This window comes from Apodemus sylvaticus, chromosome 6 (genome assembly GCF_947179515.1).
Source record: "Apodemus sylvaticus chromosome 6, mApoSyl1.1, whole genome shotgun sequence".
Taxonomy (NCBI): domain Eukaryota; kingdom Metazoa; phylum Chordata; class Mammalia; order Rodentia; family Muridae; genus Apodemus; species Apodemus sylvaticus.
Genome location: NC_067477.1, coordinates 114,320,621 through 114,347,098, shown reverse-complemented (window position 1 = coordinate 114,347,098; position 26,478 = coordinate 114,320,621). Strand labels below are relative to the sequence as shown.

Here is a 26,478-nt window from a genome sequence, read left to right as displayed (position 1 = left end):
AGCTACCATTGTCATCCTGCCTCAGGTTTAGACATTTCTGGGAGGCTGTCTTCACAGTCGCACCCCAGCCCTCATATCCTCGTCGTCATGGTTGTCTGAGGCACACTATCTCAGGAACATCCTTGTGACTTCTCAAACTTTAGGGGTCAGCAGTATCTCAGCTGGGTTTGGATACTTGCAGTCACTGCAGGCCCCTCTAAAATGGTCCCTGCAAAACCCAGCCACATAATGTGATCATACATGAAACACTTGAAAATGTTCAGGCTTTGCCTCAGACCTACTGAACCAGAACCTCTGGGTTTAGGGTTCATCTGTCTTTACTGAAGGAAAAAACAAAGGAAGAAAATTCACAGTCTTCTGATTTACAGTCAGCCTGGGAAGCACCATCTTAAATAGTGTTATTGGATTCTGGGGAGAGAGGTTAATAACCCATAACCTCCACCTATCCTCTAGGAGGTTAGGCTGTGGGCAGACAACTGCTCAGGGATACAGACAGTGTAGTGGCTCTCAGGGATTTCTCTGTGGACTTCTCCTGTCAGGTTCATAAAGGTGGCAGACCATCCAAGTTTCAGAAGTCAACAGAACTTCAGGGTTCAGGGTTTTGAACTTATTAGATAAATTCAGAGACTTAGCTTTTATTTGGAAGTGACTAAATCTTGATAAATTTTTCTTTTTCTGAGTCTAAGGTAAGCTAATGAAGGGCCTGTCACAGGACAGAGCATGGCCTGAAAATGTGCTGAGGGACTCAGTGGGCCAACACAGAAACTGAAGTTAGCGCCTTTGGCCAATTTAAAAGGTGTATGTATATATATATTTTTTTTCCAGGATATCCGATATATATACTCAGGACTTTGACAAAACATTTATAAAACTAAAAGGTGGAATCTCCACCCCTACCCAAACCCCAACTTAAGTAGAGCTGGACAAAATTTAACCTTGAAGTTCTAGAAAGTCTGTCAGCTTGTGGGTGGACATGGTTTCATCTTTGAAGGAAAGACTTGTTTTTTCTCAGGATTCTGTCGTCACGAATGGAAAACAGCTCCTCACTGTGAGTTTGATTCATTCAGGCTTAACACCTTTCAGTGTATGTGTGTGTGTGTGAGAGAGAGAGACAGAGACAGAGAGAGAGAGAGAGAGAGAGACAGAGACAGAGACAGAGACAGAGAGGTCCTAAAAAAATAGACATAGACATCTTTTAAATTGGCAAAAAGCGATAATTTCAGATATATATGTATGTGTGTGAATACGTATATGTATGTGTATATGTGTGTATGTATTATGTGTGTATGTATATGTATATGTGTATAAGTATATATCCTGAAACTCACTGTGTAGTTTACTGTGAGATTACTGGTGTGAGCTACTGCATTGGGCTTAATAAAGTTTTTTTGTTTTGTTTTGTTTTGCTTGTATTTTTGTTTTGTTTTAAGGCAGAAATTCTTGAAGGTTGGCTTAAACTCACTGTATAGCTGAGGATAAACTTGAACTCCTGGTTCTCTTGCCTCTACTTCCTAAATGCTAGCATTGTAGGGATGCACCACCACACCCACCTAGGAACCATGTGCTTAAATAGGATGGGACTGTTTGGGTACTCACAGACTGCTTCTCTTCTGCTCTAGCATACAAGTGTGAGCCAGTCTCCTCATTGGTCACCTGAGAAAATCCATTCATCACATACATTGCTTTGCTAAAGCTGTGAGCATAATTTTATAACAGTGGAGCCCCTAGCTTAAAGAATATTGAGACTAGAACATTAGAACATAACAGCAATGGCCCAAGTAAGTGGTGTACAAGTCCTAGTTAGCGGAGGCTGAGGAAGAGCCAGAAGTGTAATCCAGGGTATCAAGGCCAACCTGAGCAACATAGGAGACTGTCCTTCATCCCCCAAAAAGTTACAATAAGTAAAAAATGTTTTATAGTGTTACTGAGTGAAAGACAATTTGGAGATTTTAAATAAAGGTGTCTAGAAACAAGCAGGACCCATAAGGGATGACCCACTTTTCTGTCATCTGCATACTATGGATCTATCCCAAGGCTTCTCCTCTGATCTGGAAATTATCCCTATTGGGAGGTGTGGTTCCCCAAGCCTTTAATCCCAACACTTGAGAGGCAGAGGCAGGTGGATCTCTCTGAACTCAAGGCCAGCCTGGTCTACTGAGAAAGTTCCAGAAAAGCGAAAGCTACACAGAGAAACCCTGTCTCAACCCCCTCCCTCCCCAATAAATAAAATAGAATAATTTTTTAAAGATGACCCCTACTGGAGATATGCAGTGGGCCTAGTTCAGTATGCCAACTTGCTTCAGGATGTCTGCAAAACACCTAGACTGGCTCTGCACTCAGGAAGTCCATAGCACAATGGTTTTTACCCAGAATATTTTACCTTAAGGATGAAAGGGATACATTTTGTGAAGTCACTGTGAAATGGGAGCTTCTCAGGTCCCCATCCACAGGAGTCAGCAGCCCCAAGTCTGGCCAGAGTCCCCTCACCTGTAGGCCTGGGGAGAAGGAAGGGATGGGGAGAGATCATGATCTGGTTAAAGGATTGGCTGTGTAGTTGAATCTCTCTTATGAATAAGAAGAGGTCCAGCTAATCAAAGGTTGGCTTTAAATATTTAAAGAGATGTTTACTGAAGAATGTTTACAAAGTATGACAAGCATTTGTAAAAAGATACATCAGCACAGGAAAGCCTAGAGAAAGTAATCAGAGCATAATCCCCAGAACAAATTAGTGTGAGCTCGTGGAAATAGCTTATTTTCCTATTGTCTGCTTAAAATGGTCATTTTTTTTTAAAGTAAGTTAAGATGGGGAACCAGAACAGGATCAGAAAGCCTCAGCACTGTGTGCCCACTCAAGCATGCTTTCATGAGGTCTTCTACACCCAAACTGTCTTTGCATGAAGCGTTCTTTTCTTCCAGTTTCCCTTCCCCGGTCTGTGCTGAAATGACTACATGGGAACTTACAAACTCTTGACTACCAAATTTTTCTTCATCGCTTTCAAGCCCTCAAGCTGTCTCCCTTCTGCTTCCAGCAAGGCCGGCTGCCCTGGCGCCTGCCCCTTTCTCCGATGTGCGTGCTTTTCCCCAGCCTGGTGGCTTGCTGGGCCTACTCAGAAGCCCCTCACTGGAAGGACCCTCTCTTTAGTTAGGCCTTCCTCATGCCCGTTACTACTGATGTGTCTGTTTGTTTACTTACTTTTTTTTCATTCTGGTCTCCCCTGCTGTAATGTCAGCTCCGTGAAATGACATTTTTCGCCATTCACCAGGGCATCACTAGTTGCTTGAATAGTGTGTCTAGCACAGAGGAGCCAGAAAGTGAATAAATTGATTTTGTTCTTGAAAGAAATTATCTAAGGTCTCTTCTAGACAATGTTTCCTGTGAACTACCATTCTGTTTCTGTTTTAGCCTCTTTAGAGTCCAGAAAGTATTTGAGGAAGGGAGACTTGCCTTTGTTTTATATTATTGCTGTTGTTACTAAGGAGCCCCATAGTGTTTAAGGTATCAAATAAGTTAAATATTAATGTCTCTGCTGTATAATATATAATACATACTAGTCTACTGTCCATTGCTATAATACTTAAGGCAAGGTAGTGAAAAACAGGTTTACTTAGGTTCACTGTTCTGATAGGACAAGGTCAAGGGCGGACATCTGGTGATGGTCTTCTTGGGGAAAGGTCCAGATGCAGCCCAGAGCACCATATGGCAAGATCCAGAGAACCTGAACCTGAGTGTGTGTGTGTGTGTCTGTGTGTGTCTGTCTGTGTGTATCTGTGTGTGTGTGTGTGTGTGTGTGTGTGTGCATGTCTTATAGAATTCAGTCTTGGGGACTAAGATCAAGTCACAGAGCCTCTATCCTAAAGACCTCATTTAATCCTAATTACCTCCCAGAAGTCTGTCCCCAAACACCACAGTCCCTGACATTTCCGCCCTCTACGATATCACAGTGAGGCTTGCAGTCTAACAGGAAGCTGTAGCACACACTCTGAGAAGAGCACCTTGGCTGGCTTTATTTACTGTTTTGGTTTTTGGAGACATGGTCTCACCACATACCATTGGCTGATCTGGAACTCACTTTGTAGAGTGGACTGGCCAGGAACTTAGAGATTTTCCTGCCACTGTCCATCTGCCCCTCTGCTTCTGCCTCAAGGACTGGGTTTGAAGACCTTTGCTACCACTTACTTTTACATTTTGACCAAAGGAAACAAGCCACTGGGCACAGGGGCTGGGTTGGGTGTTCCCCTAGGAGTTCATGCAGTTAGATAGGCTCAGACCCATTCTGTCTGCCGGAACCGTTGCTTCTCCACTTCTGTTCGAGAAACAGTGCTTCTGGGCTTCTCTTCCTCCACTATAGAAGACACCAGGCTTGCATCAGACTGAAAAGCATCAAGGTTATTTAAGCATTTCCAGTGAATAGCCCCAATCATGCTTGTTCTCACACAATTCACATCCTTCCCACATCTGTAATTTCCCCTCTTCTCACCCTTACAGAGAACTATAACTTTTTAATTCCACTTTAAAAAAAAATTAGAAACCAGTTATTCATAACCAGTTCATTCTCAAGCCACTTTTGTGAGGCTCAACTCAAGCTCTTACAAGACTCTAAATACAGCATGGGGAATTTGCCCAGCTGGGTGCTGGGACACACTTCTAAGGGAAGAAGAAAGTTATCTTTTTTTTTTTTTTTTTTTTTTTGACTAAGAAGAAAAGTAGTATTAAGTGATCTAATAGAAACCAGATCGGCTGTGCTGGCTTATCTGTTTATTTAGAAAGCACCATATGAAAAAACTTGTTATTGACTCTTCCAACTCTGGGCAGGATATTAGTAGGTTCCTGCTTCTTGTGGGTCATGCTTGAGGCAGAGCAGTGGAGGGGCAGAGTGAGCTTGGCTGGCGGGCAGCCCAGCTGAGAGCTTCCGTTCTAGCTGCCGAGGGAAAGGGAAACAATGCCTCATCCTCCCTTTTCCTCTCTGTGTTCCTTGGCTAATATATATACTGTTGGGGGAGGTGTGAGGAGATCGAGTCAGAGTCTCACATATAAAGTAAACCTTAAAATGAAATTGGAACCCAAAGATAAGGTACTTCGGCCACATTTGGAAATGGTATAGAGTTTCACATACACAATGTAGCTGAGGCTGACCTTGAACTCTTTAACCTCTTGCCTCCACCTGAGGATTACAAGTATGTGTGACCACATCTGTTTTTATGTGAGGTTGGAGTATTGGGGATCAAAACCAGGATTTTGTATATGCAGGGTAAGCACTCTTTCAGATGATCTACACCCCCAGGCCCTAATGCACTCTCTGCAGTGTGTGTATGGTGTTTCTAAGTGTTTATTGTTTTCTACCATATTCTCGAAAGAGCTAACAAAGGTACAAATTATCTCTCCAAAGATAACAAAAATCACGGCTAACCACACGAGAGTGTGCCCGGCATCACAGTGCTTAAAGAAAGGGATGCACAGGGAAATACCACCTCGCATCCACAGCAAGGACTCCTTGGAAAGATGGACAAGTGTTGGCGAACCTAGAAAGGAAAGTGGCACTGTTGCACACACAGTGTTGTGGGAAACTGTCTGCAAAGGCAGCTGTGACGTGGCTCAGCAGTTGCTCCCCTAGATGAGAAATCAAGAGGAGGGGCATATTACTACACAAACATTCAAAACATCATTCAAAATAGCCAAAAAGTAGAAACAGCCCAAATGTAAGTCAGTTGTTGGATAGAAAAATGTGATATACTTATATTATGGAATATTTTTCATCCATAAAGAAGAAATACTGATTTGCGGTATAATGAGAGTGAAGCTTGAGAGCATTTTGTTAAGCTAAAGAAGTCATATGCCAAGGCTACAGTTTGGTTTATATGTAATATACAGAATCAATGAAACTACAGAGACAATGGTGGCTCTCAGGGCGGGCAGAAATAGATCGCAATTTCTAATGGGCCTGGGATTAAGGGGAATAGTAAACATTTTGCTGCACATAGATGGTGGTGATGGTTTCACAATCTCATGAACACACTAAAATTTGCCAAACTGTATAATTTAAAAGGTCAGGACCTGGGATTTGATTTAGTTAGTAGAGTACTTGTCCAGCATGCACAAAACCCTGGGTTCAGTCCCAGCACAGATGCCAGACACCTGTAAGCATTTGGATGGTTAGAGAAAGGAGATTCTAAAGTTTGGAGTCTTCCTTGGCTACATAATATTATAGGCCAGTCCAAGTTCCTGTCTTTTTTTTTTTTAAAGGGAAGAGGATAGATTTATGAAATGTAAATTCTATTTAAAAAAACTCACAGTTACAGCCTTTACAGTGAGGATGTTGAAGCAAAAAGGATTTTAATAGGTTTCAGTAAGAATACTGTGAAATTGGAGCAATGGCTTGGAGGTTAGGAGCATTGGTTGCTTTTCCATAGGATTCTGGTTCCATTCCTGGCACTCACATGGTGGCTAGCAACCATATGTTACTCCAGTTCCAGGAGGTCTCTGCAGGCACCAGGCATGCAAATAGTCCACAGACAGACCTCAGGCAAAATATCCACACACATAAACATATAAAGTAAAAGTTAAAGAAAAAAGACATTGGAACCGAGGATAAGGTTTGCAGCCTCATTTGGAAACAGTGTAGACGTCTCTCAGACCTTGTTTATACTGTTAGCTTGCACTGCCGGATCACATGAGTAAATCATACATCAGGGCCTGTGAGATTGCTGAGTGCTAACAGCTCCCACCACCAAGCCCGATGGCCTGAGTGCAGTCCTGGAACCCACACGGTAGGAGAGAGACAACACAGGAGTGTATGTCCCTCTCATGTCACACCGCGATACGCGTGCACACACGTGCAAAGTGAAGCACACAATGTGTATTGCTATGAAGACCTGTAAGTAAAGCTTTATACTGCTTCAGCTGTAATGACTGAAAGCTGAAAGCAAGGGGGTCCTTCTCAGCAATAAACATTGTGAACATCAAAACCCCTGCTACACTGAAAGCACCACTACATACAGAATCCTTCTGTTGGGTCAAGTTTCTAGGAAGACAAAGCCAGGTAGAAAGTCCATCAGTGCCCAGTGCTTGCCTGAGCTCACTTGGCATTGGTGGTGGTAGCAACTGAAGACAAACTATCCTAAGGATTATTTTATATTGATAGAAATTATTCTAAAACTGGATTATGGTGGTTGGTTATAAAAATGTTTAAATTTACTAAGATTATAGAATTGGATATGTTTTATGGTATATAAAAGAAACCTCCAAAATTGGGAGGGGGGGCGTTGACAAATCAGCAGTCAGTCTCAAACTGTGTGCAGATACATGAATTTGGAAAAAGCAAAACAAAACAAAAAACCTTTCCCCACCATAGACTCGTCCTCCCACTGATGCCAGCTTCAACTTTGATGCCAACAAACAACAGAGACAGCTCATCGCAGAACTGGAGAACAAGAACAGGTGAGAGTGAGGCTTTCCGACCTGTGTCCCACAGCCAGCCCGCTCTTGGGTGCTCCTGGTCGCCTCACGGCCTGCATGGCTTGTTTGCTTGCTTCTTCTGCTTCTTTGGGATGGTAACCAAGGGTTACCTTGAAGTAGCAGAGGCTGACGCTGATCTTTTCATCCTCCTGCCTCCACCCATCCAGCTCTGAATGACTCCTCAGCAAGCAGGAGGACCCAGGACCAGGAGGTACACTGTGTGCTCTTGGTTCTGATCTTCTATGCTCTGCTCTGCCACCTCTGGAGAGTCTCTGCAGACTCCTTTCACCCAGTGTCCCCCAGTTCCTGACCCCACTCCTTCCTAGCAGCTCTGTCCTAGCGGCTCATCCCGACCTGTTTCACGACATGAAACTGGTCTCATTTTATTTGTAAAAAGCCATTTTAAACATTGTTTAAAGGCCTGGGGACCACACATTGCACCACTGTGCCATGAAAGGTGGAACCTGAGCATGGAGACTGGGGAGGAGATAGCAGCAGCCTCCAGTCAGCAGCAGGAGCTAATGGAAGGGAGAGGATGGAGGAGGAGTTGGGAAACTACACAGGACCCTCTCTGGGAGGTCGCAAATGTTCTCTGACCCTGGAGAGGAGCAGGGCAATGTAAAATGCTCCAGTTGTAGTTTCCCCTTCCTGGAGAAGGTTCAAGTTCTTGAAAAGAATGTCATCTATGGGCAGAGCACCTTAGGAGCCATCAGGTGAAGGTATCCATTTCACATTTGGTGGTTTAGAAGCCTCCAAAGCGAGGGTAAAGAAAGCACTGAGAGGGTAAAAAGAGTTCATGGGGGTCAGAGAGAGGGAGAGAGAGGGAGGGAGGGAAAGAGAGAGAGAGAGATCCAACACTAACAGCGCCTGCCACCATCCTCAGAGAGATCCTGCAGGAGATCCAGCGTCTGCGGCTGGAGCACGAACAGGCTTCCCAGCCCACTCCTGAGAAGGCCCAGCAGAACCCCACGCTGCTGGCAGAGCTGCGCTTGCTGAGGTAAGTACACATCTACCTGCTCCCAACCTGCAGCCTGTGGTGGGCGTTCCTGTACTGGGAAACCAAACTAGTGAGACAGACTGTGTTCATCAGTAGAGCCTGACGTGTCAGAGCAGGCAGCCTGCTATACCTAGCAACCACTCTGGGGAGGGGGGTCCTCAGTCATCATTACAGAGCTAGGTGAGAACTGGGATCCCTCAAATCCCAAGCTAAGTAGTGGGTGGCGTTTATCATCCAGGGGTTTTTGTTTGCTTTGGGGTTTTGTTTTTGTTTTGTTTTGTTTTGTTTTTTGTTTTTTGTTTTTTTGTTTTTTTGGTTTTTTTTTTTTTGGTTTGTTTTGGGGTTTTTTGGTTTTTTTTTTTTTTTTGGTTTTTTTTTTTGGTTTTTGGTTTTTGGTTTTTTTTTTTTTTTTTTTTTTTTTTTTTTGGTTTTTCAAGACAGGGTTTCTCTGTTATAGTCCTGGCTATCCTGGAACTCACTCTGTAGACCAGGCTGGCCTTGAACTCAGAAATCCGCCTGCCTCTGCCTCCTGAGTGCTGAGATCAAAGGCATGCGCCACCACTGCCTGACAGGGCTTGTTTTTAAAAGACAGTTCCTATACTGTCAAGCCAGGGAAAGGGGACTCGTGTTACAGTTAACATGTTACAGCTCCATTTCTCTTGTAAGCTCCTGGCACTTCAGACAGGGAGGGCTGGAGCAGCATGCCGCCTATACACCAGCTCTGAGACAGGAACCTAAGGGCGAACGAATGCCTAGCACCTCACTGTGGTCCTGTCCCACCCCTCTCTCAGTGCACAGTGACTGAGAACGTGAGGCTCTAGGGTCTAGTATAGAACAGAGCAGTGTCAGCTCCCTGTTGGTGTTCTCTGGGGGAGGGGAGGAAGTCTCCTCTGGAGAACATGGTATGTAATCTGTGATGAGAGCCTTTTTTCCCTCTACCATAGAACTGTGTGTTCCCGTGAGTGAAGACATTATGGAAACCCAATCTAATGCCTTAGTTCTTACCAAGCCCCGGATTCTTGAGTAGTGTGCCTTTCTGTTTCTTTTGTAGCATTTAGAATTCTACATTTGGTATTTGATTTTGTAGGGGAGTAGGAGGTGAGATAAGATCTCATTCTGTAGCCCAGGCTAACCTAGAATTTTTAGCCTTGTGTAGTATAGGCTAGCTTTGAACTTGTGGTATCCCTTCTTTGTCAGCCTGCCTGGGGCTAGGATTGTAAGCCTGCACCTCCCTGGCTGTCTCACTCTTAATTATAAAAGCACTATCATCTGGGATAGCATAGCTGAAGAGCAGAGTTTTTAATGCTTTCTTTGGGGCCTTAACCATGATTTCTTTTCAGTGAGGAACAATAACTATTGGTTTTCTACGTGTATCCTGTCATCTAGATTTTAATCATCAATAAATTAGAGCATAAAGAATTTAAGCTGTGCAAATGAATGCAGTTAGCCAGTTCAGAGTTTTCTCCCAGAGCTTCACTTCAGGATGAACAATTCCAGCACTAGAGGTAAAGGTAGAGGATTTCTATGAATTCAGGCCAACATTGGCTGCAAAGTAAGACCCTATCTCAGAAAGAAAACAGAAGCTTCCTTTCAGTTTGGGATCTAGTTGGGCTGTGTATTTGATGGCCCATTATTCACTGCCACGCTTTTGGGATGGTCATGTGGTAAACGCTTTACTAAGAAAGATAGAGAAGCAAATGCTGACCCAGCAGAAGAAAGGGTCAGCTGTCAGCTTAAGACACAGTTGCTCCACTGAGGTACAGGTGACTGTTTTTATATCTAGAAAAGCAGAAGTCGTCATTCCAGAATCTGTTGCAGAACTGCAGTTACTACAAGTGTCTGGTGATAGTATAAGGACCAAAAAGTCATTCATTCCAAGCAGTCTGAGTCCAAGGATGCCATGGCACGCAAAGGAGCAAGAAGCCGGAGTCTGGGTTCAAGAGGACCTGTTGCTCGAGAACTCAGGAGCTCATTTCAGAAACAGCCTGTGTGGCACAAGGCAAGGAGGGACATTTGATCCCTGGGCTAGGCCAGTTGTCTACATGTGGACATACAGTGCAGAGCCATAACAGGTGAATTAAATAGGAAGGCACAGCTTTCAGACTTCTGGGAGAAAACAGAAGAACTTCTTTAGGATTCTGGAATAGGAAATAATTGCTCAGAATTGCTGACAATGAAAGAAGCTGGTGGAGTTTCCTCACTGATCATGGGAACTGAGGGGCTGAGGATGCAGCTCAATTGGAGAGTACTTGCCTAGCACACACAAGGCCCTGAGTTCAATCCCAGCACAGAAGAAACCAAACTTGGTGGTGCATGCCTGAAATCTCAGCGTTTGGGTGGTAGAGGCTAGAAGATTGGAAATTCAAGATTACCCTTAGCTACATAGCTGAGATACAGCATGAGATAAAGGAGATATTGTATCCAACAAACAACCTCTGTTTACCAAGTGTCATATAAAAGGCAGGATCCGTTTATAGGTATTTCCTTTAGATTTTGACCTATATGTATGAGTTTAGGACCTGCCAGTCACAAAGTTCCATTCTGATGAGCTCCAACCTCCTCTCCGGCAGGCAAAGGAAAGATGAGCTAGAGCAGAGGATGTCAGCGCTGCAGGAGAGTAGGCGGGAGCTGATGGTGCAGCTGGAGGGACTGATGAAGCTGCTAAAGGTAAGAACTGGACCTGTGTGCTGCCCTCACTGCCCCTCTCGGCAAACTGCAGCGCACAGTTGGGCCTAGGCACAGTTTCCAGGGAAATTGCTTAAGTGTAGCCTGACGGGCTGTCAGTCAGAAATCAGCATTGAACCTGTAAGATGCCTTAGCAGGTAAAAGCAAGTGCTGACAAGCCTGACTACTTGAATTCAAACCCCAGGACCGGCAGGGTGGAAAGAGAGAACTGATTTCCTGACAATTATCCTCTGACTTCTGCGTGCACACAATATGCACACATATATACAATAAATAAATGTGAAAAAATAAAATAATAGTATTAGAAATAGAGCAATGTTCTTTGGCTTCGTGGTTAAGTGGCTCACTGGCTGTTCTCCAGAAGACTCGCTTTATATTCCTAGCATCCATATGTACCTCACAACCATTTGTAACCCCAGTTCCTGAGGATCTGACACCCTCTTCTGACCTCTGTGAGCATCAGGCATATAAGTAAGTGATGTATATACATAAGAGGAAAGGAAAACACTCCAATAAAATAATTACAAATAAGGATGTTTGTAAATCAGGAATGAACTAAGTATAAATGCCAAATATTTCTCAACTACTGAAAGTTTCTTTCTTTTTTTGTTATTGTTGTTTTTTGAGACAGGGTTTCTCTGTGTAGCCCTGGCTGTTCTGGAACTCACTCCGTAGACCAGGCTGGCCTCCAAATCAGATATCTGCTTGCCTGCCTGTCTCCTGAGAGTTGGAATTAAAGATGTGCACCATCACCACCCAGCTAAAGTTTCTTTTAAGACAAATTTTCAAATATTTGACCTCATATGACCTCACCATCAAGTGTCCTCTTTTTAATAAGAACTACAATAGTAAACTGCATTTGTATGTTTACAGAGAAACACCAACATGAGATTTATAGCTATATAAGGGGATTTATTATAGAAAAAGGCTTGGTCCATCGTGGAGGCACAGGGACCTACTAGGGAGACACAGGAAAGCCAGTGTGTCTCAAGGCCTGAGAACCTGTGCCACTGACTGTATCATCCCAGGCCAGAGGCCGGTTTATAAGGAATAGGTGTTGGGTTGTTGACCTAAGTCCTAGAGTCTGAGGGACAAAAGCCAGGGGAGCTCCAATGTAGACAAACACCATTCCTCCTAAGAGAGGACACACTTGTTTCCCTTGCATTCTGGTTTTATCCAGGTCCTCTGTGGTCTGGATGTTATCTTTCCCTGTTAGTAAGGGCAGATCTTTAGTCCTTGGTCTACTGGTTTCTGTACCAAGCTCTTTTCAATACTCAGGGACTCGCCTGGGATAGTGTAAACATTTCTGTGGCTGTCCCTTAACCCAGTCAGGTGGACACAAAGGTAACATCACATAAGCCAGATTACTTATCATGATTCTGAATAGTAACTACTACATTAGGAAAAAATCAGAATATCCACTCTAGGTTTAGTGTATAGGGGAAGTGAATAAATCTATATTTTTGGCTTTTTTTTTTTTGTTTGCCGAAAAGTATGTTACAGCCCCTTACCATAGATTAAAAAAAAAAAAAGGCAATGGTTGGCCGTAAGTGTCCTAACCTGGACAGCATGTTAGCAGTGAACAGAAACACTCAGTGGATTGTGGGGCAGAGATTCGAGGATGGTTGCCAGTGTGTTGCTGTTTAAGGTCCTACCTGTCCAGGCTGTACCTTACCACACTGTATAGACCTAACAGCCAGAGCGGACTGAAGAGAGTAAACTAAATCTGTGACAAAGAGGAGTTACTAAAGTTTTTAAAAAACAGGTTTGAGACAATACTTGGCAGTTTAAAAGAGCAAGAAACTAAAGGATAATGGTAGAAGACCCATGCAGTCCGCCAGGCCTTAGGTGACCAGGAGAGGCAACTCAGGAAAGCAGTAACTGAGACATCTCCTCAGTGTCCACATTCTGAGCCCCTTCATAATAATGAAGCCAGTGAGTACTGGTGCCTGGCAGAAAGTTTTTATTTGTGTTGGAAACTGATGTTTTACTTCCTCAAGCAATTACTTCTTTTAATCTTGAGCTGTGGGTTTTTTTTTCCCTCTAGCTTGGTGCTGGTATTTAGTTTATTTTATTTTACATGGACAGACGTGTTTTTGCATAGACCCTGTTACAGATTTTCTCTCACAAATATATTATGTGCCAGTGAGTCTAATTTCAAGAAAACCTTATCCAGAAACCTAGGGGGTCCAGTTCCCTTGAGTTGTTGTCAGATATTCAACTCGGTAGGCCCCATCCCCTGCTCACAACAGCAGCTGTGCACACAAACATTTGTCTCCTATGATACCTTGTGCCTTGCGAGGTGTTGAAAGTTCCGCCATGTGGAACTGACACACTGGTAGGCCAGGAGATGATGTGGGCATGCCCTCCCTCCCCTTGCCTGTGTCCACCTCTTTCAGGGAAGGACTCCCAGATGTTAGCCATGTCGGAATAGGAAGCTGCCCAGCTGTAACTTTTTTTTGTTTGTTTTGTTTACCTTGAGTCTTAGGGTTTCTATTGCTGTAAAGAGACACCAGGACCAAGGCAACTCTTACTTAATTGGGCTGGCTTACAGTTTCCATTATCATCATGGGAGAAAGCATGACAGTATACATGGTGCTGGAGGAGCCAAGAGTTCTACTTCTTGATCCTAAGGCAGCTAGCAGGAGACTGGCTTGCATGGACAATCAGCAGGAAGGTATCTTACAGACTGCTGAGCACAGAACTTCAAAGCACACCCCCACAGTGACTTCATCCAACAAGGCCACACCTACTTCAGCAAGGCCACACCTCCTAATAGTAGCGCTTTCCATGGGCCAAGTATATTCAAACTACCACACTTTACTTTGGTCTTTTGAGTCAGGGTCTTACTGTGTACCCTGGCTACCTTGAAACTCACAGAGGTCTGCCTACCTCTACCTCTCAGCGCTGGGGTTATTGTGTATCACCGTGCTCTCTTCAGGCTCGCTGAGGACACCTGTATGTACTTGGTATATGTAAAGAAAAGCAAGTATACACACATACACATAAATAAAAAATAAATCCTAGGCCAGATGTGGTAGTTCATGCCTTTGGAAGGAAGAGGCTGGGAATCTTGAGTTCAAGGCTAACCTCGTCTACATAGTGAGACCCTTTCTCAAAATAATAAATATTATTAAATTAATAATAAATATTATTATTGTACGTACATATATTTTCAGGTTTTTAAATGTCATGCTAAGTATTTGGTGATGCCTGGTCCCTGTCACCTAGGAATGTCAGCAATCTTATTTTTTTTTCTTTTAATGATATAATGTCATCAGACACTCAGGTACCCATGTTTCTGTACATATTTCCTTTATAGTTTTTCTTAATTTCTCAATATGTGACTAACCTCTGTCTCAAGCTACTTCTTTAATCTCTGAGTAATTATATGTTGGTATTTCTGTTTCTAACTCTCACTTCCAACATTTTTACTTCATTTCAATTTTTTCTGATATTACTTCTGCATTGGCTTTAAACAGACTGCCATAGAACTTACCTGTTTCTCCAGGCTGGCCTTGAGCTCATCATCCTCTGTCTTGGCGTCTCAGAGTTTTAGGGTTGCAGGCATCAACCATTACACTCGGGTCAGTCTCTTTGTAGATGACTACAGTCGCTGTGTATTACTGCTTCCACCATATGGAAGAGACGCACATGATCTCAGGGAACCTAAGCCCATCTAGATTTGTGCCTCATGACTGAGATGTTATGGCCCCTTTAAGTCAGGTTAGTACTATCTCTTGTCATCAGTGCATGTTGACCAGCCTTAGCTGACTGATACAAAATGTTCTCAGATCTCATGTCTGACCTTTTTACTGTATTGACAGAGCCTTAAAGGCTTCATGTGACTAGCTTTTGTGAGTTTGTGTAACACCAGGCTAGGGAACACTTTGCCCAAATCTATCCTCTCTCAACTAGGAGAGCTCCTCAGTCCTGAGAACCTACCCTAGCCTGGCCCATGTTTCCACGACAAGTCATGATGGTGATCTGTGCTGGGGCAAGCTGTACAGCAGAGTGAGCATGGTGTGGACCCAAAATACTGTTTCTGAAAGTGCCAAGCTGCGTTCTCTTCATTTTATTTCAAGACTGACCTTGAGACAGTCCTCTTACTTGAGCCTCCCATACACTTAGAATACAGGCATGAGCCAACAACAGCAGCTTCCCGTCCCCTTAAACCAGAGCCATACCACCTTCAGTACCAAACCTGAGATACAATAGAATGCTTTGTCAATTCTCAGTACAGCCAGGATTTCAGCCTGTGAGGATTGCCCTACCCCTCCCTACCAGTCTCACTACTAAACAGGTCTGTCCTGGAGCTTGACAAGAGTTCACTATGTAGACCAGGCTAGTCTTGAACTTATTTAACAAAGCTCCTTCTCCTCTGCCTCCCTGATGCCTAACCAACCTCACTTTCTATTTCAGCAAGTAGTGGTAACAGTTTTAAATTGCACAATATGTCTTTTGTGGCAGTGTCCTTACCAGTAAGAGTTGGGAGTGTGCTTGTCTCAGAGAAACACCCTTCCAAGCTGCAGCTTAACCCTTCTGTGCTGCAGGTGTGACAGGAGGCCTCTGACTTCTTAGGTGACCCAGACAGTCCTTAGGGCCTCAGTCTGGCTACTGTGGGGGTGGTGGGAGGCAGAGTGTTGGAGGAAGTGACAGGTAAGTCACAATGCTAGCAACTGGATCTCCTCATAAAGAGCTCCTTCCCTGACTAAACTAGGGCCTCAAGGGATTTCTTGGTGCTCATTGGGTTTTGAGTCCATCTCTTTCTTTCTCCCTTGCAGGAATAAAAAATATTCTCCAGATTTCCCCGTCTCCTTTGTATAGCTCCTTTGCAGATCACTTTGCCCTCACAGACCTGCAGACTCTTCAAGAGCAGGAGCACATATATCTGTTCCTGTGTCCCTCTGCCCAGGTACAGTGAGGACCAAGGACCCAACACAGACACACACACACACACACACACACACACGGCACTATGGAGTCTTCCTGACCACTGTTACCCATGGTGAGGCACAGAAAGAAAAAGCAAAGAGACCAGAAAGACAGTGACCAAAGAGCACAGGACCTAGATACGAGAAACTCAAAGGTTTATCTTTACTTCCTTCAGTTTGTCTACAGGGCTTGTTCTATATTCATCCGTCAACTCCAGTTAGCATGATCTTCCCTGCCACCCTTACTGTAAGGTTATAAAAGAGCAGCCTGTCTTTCTTTCCAGTGCCTTATGCGTGAGAATTAATAAACCTGTGTCCGAATAACACAGAAGACTAACTGATAATGCGAATTCTAGTCTCTCCTTCCCTCAGACAAGGCCTTGTCATGTAGCTCAAGCGGTCCTAGAATGCCGCTTGATGCAGGGCATCCTCTGCCTTCTAGTGCCAGGCTTACATGGATGTATCACAATGTCTAGCTCTAAAGTTCTTTTTACCTCTCCCAGTATGTCCTTTAACTCACTGTGTGGCCAAAGATGGCCTTGAATTCGTGATCCTCAGGTTCAATCTCCCTAGTGCAAAAATTACAGTCATAGCCGGGCGATGATGGTGCACACCTGTAATCCTAGCACTGTGGGAGGCAGAGGCAGGCGGATTTCTGAGTTCGAGACCTGCCTGGTTTATATAGTGCAAGAGATCAAACAAAGGGTTTCATGCAACGAGGCAAGCACCCTACCAACCAAATTGTATTCCAGCTTCTAGAATTCTTTTCTGAAAGGCCTTCGGGGTCCTGAAGCAGTTTCCAGTTCGCTGGGGAAAGGGCATGTGTGTGTGTGTGTGCAGCCTTGAAGAGAACAACAGAGCAGCTTAAAAGCAAGTGGACTGCTGTTGTTTCCGCTCTGTTACTGGAGAGGAGACTGGAAAAGAAGAACAGCCCTGTGGGCTGTGGAACCATGGATGCTAAGACACTGGTTCTCACACAGAGCCCATGGCCCTTGGATACATTTTGTATGTCCTTACTCCCACCAGGGCTTTGAAATATAGATCTCATGTGGGGCCTAAAATGTTCATCTCTGACAAGTTGCCAGGTAATAACTGATGTTGATGGTCCATATTCCACACCTCAGGAACAGCTGCTCTAGAAATACAGACCTAAACATTTGTGAATATTGTGAATGAACTAGAATGGTAATTTGAATTTGGTTAAACTTTCTCTTTCAGTTTACCTTAAGTAACTGAGACTTTAGGCTAGCCAGGCCTCTTGACCTATATAGAAGAAATAGAAGATGAAGTAAATGGTCTCTAAGGTTCTTTGGAAGTCGTCAGTATAGTCAGTAAGTGGTTGGGACCGAGGCCTGCCGTTTATTGCATTCCATGGTACTCTTCTGGAGAATCGGCTCATTGCTCTCCAGACCTACACTTGGCCTGGTTTCTCCTGTCCTCTCTTCCAGTGTTTGTGGTGACCGACACTAATGTCTTTTTCTTTTCTGCCTCTTCCCATCCTCACATCTCTAGGAGGAAGAGCAAAAGCAGGCAGTAAGTGGACGTCAGCCTCCCTGACCACTCCCGCCTTCTGCATGCTCCTCGTCTCTGCATAAATGTTGCCTGCTCTCCCTCCCCTCCTCTCCTTCCATCACCACTGACCTCTGAGGAGTTGGTTATGTGCAAAGCCCTCAGAGGTTTCCCTCCATTGCAGGGTGCAGTGGCCCAAATCTGGGTCCTGTTTACCTCCAGGAGCATGTTCCGACTTTAAACCCAAGCTTTTTAATTTGTGCTTATTTAAATATGCATGATTAGCCAGACTATCATTGCATTTACATGTTTTTTTATTTTCTCCTAGTTTTGTGTCTAAAGTGACTTTAATTTTCGGAAACAACTTTCTAGGTAGTGGGGGTGACCTCAGCTCCAAATAATGTGTTCTGAATAAATGCATGAAAGTGGAGAGGCCGCTGGATACTGTAGCTATCCTATGGTCTCAAATCTGCTCTGGCTCCACCAGCCTTCTTGACAAAATCATTGATTATTTTTCCTGCTCTAAGCCTTTGGGGGCTTGAAAAGCAGGTGACTCAGGGTGTTTTGAATGGCATGTGTATTAATTAGTGATGTTTGGGGACAGTTGGTGTTTGTTTTGCTTCATAACTGTTAGCATACATAAGAAAATCAAGGACCTGTCCATAATAATAACCTGGGATAAACTAAATTCAAGAGAAAAATATAAAATACCAATTTTAAAAGGGAGTATAAAACATTTAATTTAAAAATGATCCATCTTTTGGGGCTAGAGAAATGGCTCAGCAGTTAAGAACGCTAGCTACTCTTCCAAAGGACTAAGGTTTGATCACTGGCACACACATAGTGGCTCACAACCATTTGTAACCCGAATCCCAGGGATTTCAGGACCCTCTCTAGCTACCAAGGATACTGCATGCACCCTTGTACACATACATGCAGACAAAACACCTGTATACATAAAACAAGAAATAATTACCCATCTTTATCAGAAATAGGGGTGAATATGTTAGATTTTATTGATGATTTAATTAATAAATTGAGATGTTCAATTTTATAATGAGTGCGTTCAGCCGGGGGGGGGGGGGGGGATTGGGAGTGAGCAGCTGAGGCAAGAACAGTGACGAGAGAAGCCTTGCTGAGAGCCCGGAAATCACGTAGGAAGCTTGATTGGGTTTGTTCTTGCTTCATTTGGTTGGCCTGGTTCCCTGACTGATGCAATGTTTCTGTCTGTCTCTTTAATCGAATGGCACTTCCCCATCAGGTACTTTTACCTGAGCAAAACAAAGATGGAAGATCAAGCCCAGCTTTCAAACATTTTTACCAGGAGGTGACAACTTTGTCACTTCCATCCCCTTCATTGATCAGAGCAAGTCGCATGGCCACAGTTGACTCAGAGATACTTGGGATGGGTAGCTCCAGCTTGTTTAGAAGTCAGAGAGAAGACTGTCTCACACAAGTAGAGTGAGTGACTGGGTTTGGAGGGAAAGCAAGGGACCTGAGTCCTTTCTGTCCCTCCTACTCACATCTCTGACAGTCTCTTCCCGTCATTCATTGTGGCCAGCTGCTGAGACCAGGAGTGCCATTTCATCTGTAGGCACTGACCACCAGGGCCTCTCCTTCTCTGCATCCCTGTACCCAGAAGCTCACTGAGTAGTTGACAGCACCTTCTGGGAGTTCAGTTCTAACAATCTCCCTCAGTAGTACTTCCTGATGTCTCTATCTCTGAATGTGATGGTCCAAAGGGACCCGTGACTTGGAGGGATCCTTCTCCCTGCCTGAGAAGAAGGTAGAGGGCTGCAGCACAACTTCTGTGTTACCTTTTCTTCAAATGTTATGAAATAACATGTAATCTGTGAAATAGGAAATTGACCACCTCTGAGCCTAACTTAATGCTGCCCTTGCTGTACATGGTGGACATGACTATGACCCTAGCAGAAGCAGAAAGATCAGGAGTTCAAGGTCATCCTAAGTACCAAGTTCAAGGACAGCCTGGGCTATAGGAAATGCTGACTCAAACACTTAACTAAATAAACAGAGCCAGCCTTGGGCAGATGTGACTCAAGCACAGATACTTGCACAGTGACCTTTCATTCTGCTTGAGATCACCATCTCTTGAGATTGAAAAGGAATTCTCCATGTCCAACAGCCCAAGCACATGGCCTGGTCCTTACATTCTGACAGGACTGTGTTCATCTAAATGGGAAAACCTCCTCTCCATCCCACAGGGCTTATACTTGACTCAACCATGATCACATTTGTAAGATGAAAAGATTGCAAGAAGACTAAGTATTTAGAGCCAAACCTTCTACAGCCCATGCCATGACAACAAAACTTGCTAAATGAAGAGTTACTTTGGAGTGAGGAGTAGGGCAAAGAGGCCAGAAGATGTCAGATCCCTGGAACTGGAGTTACAGGTTAGTTGTGAGCTGTCCAGTGTGTGTCCCCTGGAAGAGTAGCAAATGCTCTTAACCACTAAGTTATCTCTCTAGCCCTTACAAGGATTTATACTAACTACTATTAAGATTCTGCTCAGAGAACACTTCAGACACCAAATATGTGGGGTTTTGCATCAAACAGTTTTCCAATTCACTCCAGACACCAACTGGTGGTGCTGTGATTTTACTGTTTATGACATTGACTAACTGGGCATAACACCAAAGCCTGGGCTGTGGCCTCATATCACAAGACTGACCCTGACTTGAGATACCAGTTGTAAGTTCCAGGGCTCCAGTTGCCTGTACTTCTGTGTGATTTGACCGAAAATTATTTCCTCCTCCTCAAATTTGATCGTTTGTATTAATGGCTTGCACGACTAAGAGAACCTCTTCTTTGTTGTTGCCACTTTAATATGAAGGATGTCATAAAAGATGCAAATGTACAGATAGATAAAGAGGTACAATACCGTCAAGGTCTAGAAGGTCCCCAGTACAGGAGTTCTCTCCCTGCACTGGGGACACTGCCCCCTGGCATGTGGGAGTGTTCACTAACCCCTCCATTTAGGGCGATTGGGTTCTGCGTCACAGGGACGATTGATTCAACCACTAGCTGTTGGTAATTAACTTCATCTCTATTCCTGTTCCTCAGAGGTCTGGAGAGGGCACCAAGTTCTAACACTTAATCATGCTGTAGGCTTTCTGGCAAACAGCTCCCTTCCTGAAAGCAGCTTTAGCATACATATACTCTTAACTTTCTAGTGAGTCTAAAGATGTTTAGACGCATTTGTGACTGAACGTGGGAAAGAAGACCAAATTCATATTTGTTATATCACAGTATTATAGTTAGTTTGACTTTACACGAGCTTGAGAGTAGTGGATAGTACTTTACAATTTTTGATGCTGGGGGTCAGAGGTATCACCATTCTTAGCATATATGAGGCCTTGTGTTCCATCCCAAGCACTGAAAATAAATAGAATAAATGAATAAATAGATCTTCACATCTTATTGAGGCTAGGATTCTGCCTTCAGCCTCAGACACTCTCTCAGCACCTTGAGTGACCTTACCTAGCAGTCCTTCTGTCTCTCTTCCCTCACTCCCTTTCCTTTTCTTCCCTCAGATGCAAAGGTTATAATTAAAGGAGAACTGCATGGCTTCTTCAGAGCAGACTGTTCACCCTACGGTTTACCCTGTAGTTTAAGAAGCTCATTGGACTGGATGGGCTAATTTAGGGTTAATCATGCCCAGAACCATCAGGAGTCTGTAATTAAAGGACCTTGCCAGCTCTCTTTACTGTCCTATTTCCAGTGTCTGACCCAGCCTGCTGCACTGCAGATACTCAATAAATATTTGCTGAAGGAAAACCACCATTAACCAGAAGACTGCACAAGTTAATCATTGTATTAATTGTGAGGAACATAACCAGTTCAAGTGCCTGTAGCAGCAATTCTGGCCCAGCTACTCTCAGGTAATAGGCAGATCCATTCAGGAGACTAAGCTGTGACTCAGAAATCCTCTACAACAAGGAATCAGAAAAACAAATTTCAGCTCTGTGTAGTGACACACACCTTTAATCCCAGTACTCAGGAGGCAGAGGCTGGCTGAATCTCTATGACTTTGAGGCCAGCCTGCTCTACAGAGCAAGTTCCAAGACACCCAAGACAATAGAGAGAGACTTTTTCTATAAATAGGCGGATGGATGGATGGATAGATAGATAGATAGATAGATAGATAGATAGATAGATAGATAGATAGATAGGTACAGAGAGAAAGAGAGAGAGAGATAGGTAGGTAGATAGGTAGATAGGTAGATAGATAGATAGATAGATAGATAGATAGATAGATAGATAGATAGATAGATAGATAGTAGTGACTATGTTAACCTGGCTGCTTGACCCCAGGACTGCCACAGTCCAGATTACTCCTAGTCTGGAAGGACTTAACATCTCAGTTCTGCATGCCCCCAGTGACTCAGCATAACACATCAGATCACTTCTGGATCTCTTAAGGCTCAATAAAATTAAGCCTTGAGGGGTCCATATCCAGGGGTCCAGCTTTCCATGAAGGATTTCTATGCTCCTCTCATACAGCTCCCATGTTTCTCACCCCATAACAGAAGCATGGATCTATTTCTAACACAGCCAAGAGTTGACTCACTGACTGGCAATGCTCTGCTACACACATCAGAGATGATGGGCTGAGTCTGTTAGAGGATTAAAAAGAAATCAACACAAATTCCATTCTCAAATAGTATGGACATAATTTTCTGGTTAGTAGGAATGTAACTTTTTGGTTGACACAGTGCCTTAAATATGGAAATATAAGCCAGATCATTGTCATCCTGAGTCTTAATTACATACACTCTTTCCCTCCTAAGTCTGCAAAAGCATAGCTTTTGATGGATTGATAAATTGATGTACTTCAAGACAGCCCTACAGGCTTCAACCTGGGCCCCAGTCTCCGCAGGCACAGATGCCTTCTGGATCCAGTAGCCTGAGAATAGCGTGTGGAAGTTTACCCTGAGTGCTTATTTATCCCTCTTGCTCCTTGCTCACGGCAGGGCCCCAGTAGTTCCTTGTTTTGGTTTTGGTTTCATTTTGTAAAAAGAGGAAATATACTTATGTTCTCATAGAGTGCCTTGAACACCAGCAAGTTTTCAGGGAGAATGACTAGAAAGGAGAAATAATTCTTGGATCTGAGGGACATACCCCTGTTCTGATCACTCCATAAAAGACAAGCTAAGAGACTTTCCTCTATCTTATTTCCATCCTATACTGAATTCTTGTATTTTGTAATCCTGACCGTAATGTGTATATGATAAGAAAACTGTCCCCTATGCTCTCCAGGAAATGCTACACACACTAGACTAGAGCAGTCCTCCCGAACTCCATGAGAAAAGCATTGAATTCTAGGACGCACTCTCTCCAGAATGCTACCTACTGTCCAGATATTATTTAAAAAGAGAAAAAAGAATCCAAAGTCAAGACAGAGTAAGCCATGGTTTCTGGGTTTAGAACCCAAGAATCTGGGAAAATAACGGTTCCTGCCAAGAGAATGGTGGAAACAGATTATTCTGGGTTAGGTGTGATCTTGGCTGTTATGTTCTTGGTCATGTGACTAACCAAGCAGTCATGGAGAAAGACCTACTAGATATCTAGAACTGTGCAGGTAAAACTCCAGCTGATCTAGCCAGGCAGATTTGGATCTGGAATTACCACTGGCTCAAAGGTGCTAAGCACTATCCTCTGGTCCTCTAGAAGACAGGCCTGCGCTTCCAGACACTGAGCCATCTCTTCAGCCCCAGGAGGAGGATTACTGAACAAGGTATTATCATACAAGTGACTTTCAGTTTGCCTCCTTGAATTCTAGAGCATCATCGGTAGGCTTGAGCTTCCCCCCTCTTACTGACTTAGCTTTAAAATTACAACCATGTCCTCCAGGGCCTAGCTAGTTTTGTTTCTTACATGTAACTTGAGTATTTGTTACTGTCTACAAGACATTTTTCTCTTAGTGAGGTTTCTGATCATTTTTCTGAGGATTGGTTTTGAAATCCTTCATTGGGGACCTAAGGGAGAGACCATCTTACACAGGGGTAGCCAACCCAGGAAACAAACAGGAGAATTCTAGTCTTGGAATGTGTGAACTTGCTGGGCGGTGGTGGTGCATGCCTATAATCCCAGCATTCTGGGAGGCAGAGGCAGGCAGATTTCTAAATTCAAGGCCAGCCTGGTCTACAGAGTGAGTTTCAGGACAGCCAGGGCTACACAGAGAAACCTGTCTCGGAAAAAAAACAAAATCCAAAAAAAAAAAAAAAAAGAATGTGTGAACTTTCTCAACTAAAATTTTAAATATCAACTTTCTTTGAGTTTATTGTTAAGTCATAGTAAGTTGTGCTTTGTTCCAGAAATTCAATATGCTTTCTTCATTCCACCAAGAAAAATAAGTAAACACCTTGCCTTCTACCCTTTTGAGTCCAGAAGTAAGTCTTAGCTTCTATATAACAGTGTGATTCAGTTACAGACTGAAAGCCAAATGCACACCACTGCCCTGCCAACACTGTTGATTCAAGTTATAGAATATTGGCAATCCGAGAAGACCACACAGGCCTCCACAGTGAGACTGGTCATATAAGGGTCCTGAGTTTCCCATCATGGTGTAGGCACAAAGAGATGTCAGTTCTCTGCAAAGGGACCATATGCAGACCTTGGGGGCCTTATCCTTCCATCAGATATGCAATAGGTAGATACATATTCTCAGAGCAGAGCAACCTCATAGAAAGTCTCAGAACTCTATGAAGTGTCTGGAAACCAGGTTTGTCTTTTAAAGGTCATGATGGCCCGGTTTTGCAAATGGGCACTTGCTGAAGCAAGTTTTCCAGGACTTCCTTCTCTGCTTCAGTTCAGCACAGCCAGTTTGCCTTTCTAAGGGTGCTGGTCCTGTCTGCCCCATGCTCCCTTGTTATGCATGCGATGTGGCTCCCATGCCCAGTCCTGACTCACAGCAGTCGGATGAGGTGGTTGTTTTCTCATCCTGCGGCAGGGCTGATGTGGTGGAGACAGCCCCCGCCCCGCCCCCTCCACAGTTAGTGGCGCAGCTGCACCCTCCCAGCACAGTGCCAGCATCAGCTCAGCATGGTGTGTGATGCTTTTACCTGTTCTCGGAGGGGAAATGTTCCAGGCCCAGTCTTTATCTGCTCCTAGTCTCCATTCGGCTACAGCGGCCTTGCCTAAATTTCAGACTTATAGCCCCTTTCCCCCTGGATTCTGTTTTTGTTTTTCTGACAAGGCACCTGACAACCAGCAGCAAAGAGGCCAGTTTGTTTAATTTAAATACACTGCGGCAAAGTGAAGGTAATCGTCCACACAGGCCATCTGCTGCCTGGCAGGTATCCATGAGTCAGGGAAAGAGATGGAAACTGAAATGTCCTCCGTCCTGTTGCCATGATAACAGCCTGGCGGGGAGGTGCGGAGGACAGGGCTTGCTCTCCACTTTATACTCTTACCACAGACCTCTCTGGGCTTGGCTACATGATAATGTGTACCAAAGAGACTTAAAACTCTAACCTCTTCCATGCAGAAGAGATGAGAAAGAAATGCTATTTATGGAGTCCCTTCTGTGTGCCAGGTACCATACTGGCAATGCCTAAAGACAGACAAGAGCTGTGCCCTGGTACTTTTTACCAGAGACAGTGCCCTTTTCTCTCTGCAGCTGGTCCTCTGGCGAGTCTGTCTGCCTCTGTGTCTGAGTTCTCTTTGCTCTGGGGAGGAATCGCTGTCCTCAGCTCACCTCTTCTGGCATCCTCTGTACCTGTTTTGGCTCCAGTATTTGATCTGTGTTCTAGATAAGGGACTAAGTCATCATCTGCATTCTCCTTTCTTACATTTCTTGTACTTGCTTGGAATGAAATTGATTCTGCTATACAAAATCACAGTAGTGGCTGAAATTTTGGCTCAATGGTAGAGAACCTAGATTGCACTCCTACTAAAAGGAATAAGGGGAAATCAAAGTTAGCATCAGTCATGAGAAGTCATGTTCCTTCTGACCTCAGGGTTGTGGTAATATGATCCAAACATACTCAGGCTTCTCCTAGCCATTTGAGGCCTTCTACTGATTTATTTATAACCCGGTTGACCACTGTGAGTCTCAGTCTGTACATGCATAAAATAAGGTAGGTCATAAGCCCCCTGAATACATAAATGTGATTTCCACACACTTTTCTGGAGCCTAATGTAAAACTTGCTTCAGTTTTCCATGTCTTTGCTGGTTAGAAAATGAGAACCAGCAGTCTGGACTGCCACACAGATTAGAACTCTACATTCCCAGCAAAAGAGCTCTAAGGGGTATCTGCATTCAAGGAATTACAGGACATTTACTTTGCTTATTGGCTAGACATGTGATTGCTGGATGCCAGCCTTAGCTCTGGGTTGTGTTATAAGTGCTGTGTCAGGAATCGTGGCAGTTCTGCTCTGTGTTGTGGCCATTGGCCTACCTTTCTTGGAGTTAATCCCACTAACTCTTCCACTTTTGCTGCTGATTTTTGTTTCACTCTCAGATTCCCCAGCACCCCCAGATACCCACCGTGCTGCTAATTCCAGACTAGTTAATCTTAACAGAGAGGCAGGCAGTCCCTGTGGAGGGGGCCTGCCTTGACCATGCCCTTGCTGTTGAGACACGGTACTAATATACCATACTGCAGTATCATAGCTGTGTGCTTAGTGTCTCCTGGTCTCAGCCTGCAAGTCCCTGCAAGGTGAGTGTGATATAGCAGGTTGAGAGGGTCACTCACTGTCTCACGGTGCACCACACATCCAGTGCGCATACACATGATCAAAAGGCCCTTTTCTCCAGCTGTCTTTCCAAAGCTGGAGGTCTTTCCTGTACCATGCAGGGCAGCCTGTTCTCTGCTGCTTCTCATCGGCTTCATTTCTTCAAGACCTCGATATGTGACATCTCTGGTGTCGGCTGG

General features: G+C 44.1%; 1 protein-coding gene across 8 annotated transcripts in view; it reads left to right on the top strand.

Moving 5' to 3' along the window:
- Nucleotides 1–26,478, top strand: part of Dtnb (dystrobrevin beta) — a 211,315-nt gene that overhangs the window by 167,216 nt on the left and 17,621 nt on the right. For 6 of the 8 annotated variants that reach the window (XR_007978401.1, XR_007978402.1, XR_007978399.1 and 3 more), the window contains 4 exons: nucleotides 7,350–7,435; nucleotides 8,337–8,450; nucleotides 11,021–11,117; nucleotides 17,582–17,602. Coding sequence is in view for 1 of the 8 variants with exons in the window: in XM_052186200.1 (XP_052042160.1) it covers nucleotides 7,350–7,435; nucleotides 8,337–8,450; nucleotides 11,021–11,117; nucleotides 17,582–17,602 (318 nt within the window). In the remaining 7 variants the exon portion in view is untranslated. The remainder of the gene's footprint in view (nucleotides 1–7,349; nucleotides 7,436–8,336; nucleotides 8,451–11,020; nucleotides 11,118–17,581; nucleotides 17,603–26,478) is intronic. The other 2 variants (XR_007978403.1, XR_007978400.1) reach the window with 1 other exon arrangement.